The sequence below is a fragment of the Choristoneura fumiferana genome, chromosome 12 (assembly GCF_025370935.1).
Source record: "Choristoneura fumiferana chromosome 12, NRCan_CFum_1, whole genome shotgun sequence".
Taxonomy (NCBI): Eukaryota; Metazoa; Arthropoda; class Insecta; order Lepidoptera; family Tortricidae; genus Choristoneura; species Choristoneura fumiferana.
Window position 1 is genome coordinate 19,043,472 of NC_133483.1, and position 4,821 is coordinate 19,048,292.

A 4,821-nucleotide genomic window follows, 5' to 3' on the forward strand; every position below is an offset into this window, starting at 1 on the left:
GGTAGAGCCCCAAGAGTTAGAGCATACTCAATCGCAGCCCAGTCTACCAATCAGAATCACTATGGCCCGCCTGGCGTAAATTGAATCCGATCAAAAGTTCGAAGTTTAGCCCCGCTGCACCGATTGGCCTAAATGCAACTCGTGCTAATTCATCATCATTATGGGGGGACGGCGCGTACGCAGTCCCCACTACCAAAAATTACGCGTCCGAGTTATCCACATTAGGGATAATCGCAAGGGTCAACCCAACCGCAGTGCAATGGGAGAGTCTCGCCCTGGGGGAACCGCCTACTTGATCACGGTGTCCCCTACGCCAGGTAAGTATGATTTCTTTGCGCCGCGCTGAGCGGGTCATTGCTGCAGGAAAAATCTTAACAGCGCGATGCAGGAGTGGGACCGGCCGGTACAGCGACATCTAGCGGGAAATAGAATTGCGAGTTTGCTTCTACTATTTTTTTTCGTACTACTAAGTATAAACAATACATATTATTACCTTTTCTCGTGTGCACAAGTCTGTGACGTCGTCGTGACACGTAAGGATTGCTAATCACGAATTGTTACGCACACACTTCCTTTCGCGATTTCACTGTACAATGTTTTTTTGTTTGTGTTGTTACAAAAACTTAATGATGTTGAAGAAAGCTTTTATGTTAAGCTAGTGGAAAAATAAATTTAGCCAAGCAATAAATTTAACTTAATCAGTCTTTTATACCTACTTTAAAAAAATTACAGTGGTCTAACAAATGTACTGACTAGAGGGACTGTCAAGATACAGCATTTGGCTGTAACATATGGAAGACCCTACAGCAAGCCCTAATTCCTTGATGAGGGCAGATCATCATGATCTAATAAATTCTTCAATGGCCTATTTAATGACAATGAATTAATAAAGTAGGTGATCAAGAAATAATTCTACGTTAAAACTAAAAAATATATATCAGGAGACTAATTCCTAATACAATCATATTTAAATAATTAAATGGAGTTCAAAAATATCTAAATCCTCCTGAGACCCACCATACCAAAGTCTAAGAACTTAACCATACTACAAAATTTGACATCAAAAATCAAATCTTAATGTCTCACAGATAAAGTTGAATTAATTTTTTTGTAAACTTTACTTTGTATTACCTTTTCAAAAGATATAAATTCTATTACTAAAAATAAATATGTATTAGTTAATACTAGTAAATACATATTGTTAGCATTAGAATTTACAACTCAGGAGGTAATGTTGATTTTGGAAAAAAACTGTGGCAGTAAAATACTTGGCAATATCCTACGAATAAATATTATCCTACGAATATTTATTCGTAGGCAATATCTTTCATGTAAACTACATCCAAGGCAACTGAATCACATAAGTAATGGAATCTTTTTGCTACTAATGTCACGTTGACATCCCATACATTTTCCTAAGAAATCATAGCAAAATTGTTTATGAAAAGGTTCCACCCTGGTACATGATTCAGTTTCTTTGACTGTACACATACCTGTGGAGTACCCCTGCAGCCTTGTCCTGTTCCATGTCAGGGATCTCAGGGCTGTGGCCAGCTGCCTTGGACACCAGGAGCACAATGAGCCCCCAAGCTTGCATGTTGTTCTTGCCATTGTAGATAAGGTTCCTGTTAGACAAGGGAAGGGTTGAGATGAGGATATCCTCAATGGAAGTGATGCACTAAAATTAGGTTTTCTTACAATTTCGTCGCCGTAATGATCATGATAGGTAAATCCATACTAATATTATAAATGCGAAAGTATTTAATTGTCCGTCTTTCACGCCGTAACGGAGCGACGGATGGAAGTGATTTTTGCATAGAGATAAGTTATGGGCCCGAGTGACATAGCTACTTTATATCCCGAAATGCACAGTTCCCGAGAACGCGCGCGATAACCGATACCACCGGGCGGAGCGCGGGCAAAAGCTAGAATATAATTTCCGAAACACTAAGATGTGAGCTCAAACTCGATGTAGTAATGAAGTACTTGAGCGACCGAGCTTTGGTCTTTTTTGTCAAATTCTATTTTTTTTAGAAGATACAAAATACTTTTAATAAACTTTCAAAGTAAAACGTAAACTAAATAAATTAATAGAAAAATTCGATCGCGCGTGAACCGTTACCGGTTCGGGTTCCGGAAATTAATAAAGTAACAAATTTATAAGAATTTCGTAAAATTATAGTAGCCGCAGCCGTAAATATACAATCGGGACTATCCTAAAGCTATATCAAATTATAGGTATAATTAATGTGCATTAATATGTAAACAGAAACAATTTTCTAAAAACTAAAGTAGTGTAATTTAAAACAGATTTGTAGCTATAAATCTCATTCAAATAATAATAAGCAACTAGAATTGCGTGTTGCAATTAAAAAATAATTATTCCGAATCAGCACGAGAGCCGCTCAAACTTTAAAAAATAAGAGGCTGTTACGAAAATATTTAGGTTTAAATTTACCGAATTTATGAAAAAAATACTAGGAAAAAAACGAACAAATTCAGAAATTCACGTTATTTTGATTTTTAAGTGTACCTACACATATATTACACTTATCACTTCTTACCACTTTTCTGCGACCGAAATACGCGTGTACATACAAAGGTCAATAAATAAATAAGTCGGCATGAAATAGGTATCTACCTACTAACTAGGGATGGGCCGAATATTCGTTTTATATTCGGTATTCGGCATATTCGGCAGATTTATCGAATATTCGTATTCGGCCGAATATTCGGCTAAATCATTCTAAATCGATGGCTAAATCTCCGAATGTTCGGCAGTGGTAGGTACTCAAAATTAGGGATAGGCCGAATATTCGTTTTATATTCGGTATTCGGCATATTTACCGAATATTCGTATTCGGCCGAATATTCGGCTACATCACCGAATGTTCGGCAAAGTGGTACTCAATTTTTTTTACTGTAATTGAGTGTTACAATGAGGTACAGTGAGGTTTTATGTTTTTGTTGACACTGTAGCTTTATATTCAATCAGCAGATAAAAAAGAAATAAATATCACGGGACAATTCACACCAATTGACCTAGTCCCAAAGTAAGCTTAGCAAGGCTTGTGTTATGGGTAGGTACTAATCAACGGATAAATATAATTATATAGATATAGATACATATTTAAATACATATTAAACACCCAAGACCCGAGAACAAACATTTGTATTTTTCATACAAATATCTGCCCCGACACGGGAATCGAACCCGGGACCTCAAGCTCCGTAGTCAGGTTCTATAACTACTAGGCTATCTGGCCGTCAAAGAGCCGTGGTTATTAATTAAAATCAAAATGCTGCCAGCATCTTTGGTACCATGCCGCAGGGTCCATTTTTAGATTTATTATAGTTTTAGCTTATTTAATTTTATTGTACCTAATATACCCTTTTTATGTTTATGTAATATATAATTAAAAATCAAAATATAAGTAAGATCTTTATAATATGGTTGGTAATATAATCGATCAGGGCCCTGTTTCTTAAAGTATATTAGTCATAATAGTATTAGTGTTTTGTCTCATAAATTGTATGAGAAAATGAGACAAAACACTTCTAATATTATTACACTAATATGCTTCGAGAAACTGGGCCCAGGACTTTATTTTGCGAAATTAAGCAAGTTTTTTGTTTTAATCAAGATTTAAATTAAATTGATTAAATAACAACATTTAAAAAATTAAAAATGAATCATATTTCTAACTCAAAGTATTTCTAGTTTCTACTTAGAAAACAATTATGTCGAATATAAATTTGGCCGAATATTCGGTTCGGTATAAGTTTTACCGAACATTCGGCCGAATATTCGTATTCGGTGAAACCCATGTTCGGCCCATTTACTAACTACCCGTGAAATATGACTTACTTGGCAGTTTTCAATAAAGGATGATTGCTCCCGACCAGTTTTCGCAAATGTAGAGCAACGTTCGCGATCTCGTCGCTCAGCACCCATCGCAAACTCAAAAAAGAGGTTGGGTATCCTACAATTTTCTCAGCTTCGCTCACGGCACGATTCCAATCTGGCTTCGATGTATGTTGGGCAATAGAAGCACGCTGAATGTCAGATGTGCACAGCTCCCTTCTAGAACAAGGTCCATGTAGTTTCGACACTGCATTTGACGCACAAACTTTCACCAAATCGGCCCTAACGACATTTCGCAAACGACTCAAACTCATATTGGCTATTACTTCACTGTAACGATTTAGTGCAAAAATTTGAATTTTGTAACGTACAAAAATTATTTATGTACAATAAAACAGCTGTAAACAGTAACTGCACAACGCTGGGAAACAGTAACACACGGGTTTTCGCAGGATTCTAGAGTTCGTGCAACTAATTATTGCATAAACGAGAATGAGTTTCGTAAATAAAAAATTACGATTACGTTGCGAGCGACGACGCGGACCAAGTTCGTCCGTTACTTTCGCGCGAAAATAATAAACTGACTGACTGAATGAATTGAATTGACCGCCGACCCGACCGGACGGAACTTGCAGAACCAACTAGTACAGAATGAATGGTGAATGGAATGAGGGCTATCGTTTTTTGTCTCACTAGATGGCGCACTGTTGCGTGAGGTTTTTAAGTATGGTGGAAACAAAGTTTAGATTAAAATCATATTTAATACACCTTAAAACTGTACCATATAAATATCGAGCATGCCACAGTGTTGCATGCATAGTCCCCGTTTTGTTCGGAAAAAAGGGAGGACGAAGGTTTCCGAAAGACAAAACTGTCTCAAAACACAGACATTCATTGCCCCGGAACGCATATTTGCCATAATTAATTACAGATATTGCAAAATATTCACAAAATTA

The 4,821-nt window shown here is 36.7% G+C and overlaps 1 protein-coding gene and 1 non-coding gene across 2 annotated transcripts in view; both read right to left on the reverse strand.

The window, feature by feature from the left end:
• Pdss2 (Decaprenyl diphosphate synthase subunit 2) overlaps positions 1-4,486 on the reverse strand; it is a 30,026-nt gene extending 25,540 nt beyond the window's left edge. The window contains exons 1-2 of the mRNA XM_074095648.1: positions 3,869-4,486; positions 1,494-1,625 (exon numbers count right to left, since the gene is read on the reverse strand). Coding sequence (XP_073951749.1) covers positions 1,494-1,625; positions 3,869-4,179 — 443 coding nt within the window. The 5' untranslated portion in view covers positions 4,180-4,486. The remainder of the gene's footprint in view (positions 1-1,493; positions 1,626-3,868) is intronic.
• On the reverse strand, positions 164-325 carry LOC141433872 (U1 spliceosomal RNA). Its single transcript, XR_012451978.1, has one exon. It is a non-coding gene; the product is annotated as a U1 spliceosomal RNA (small nuclear RNA).
• Positions 4,487-4,821: the final 335 nt, after the last annotated feature.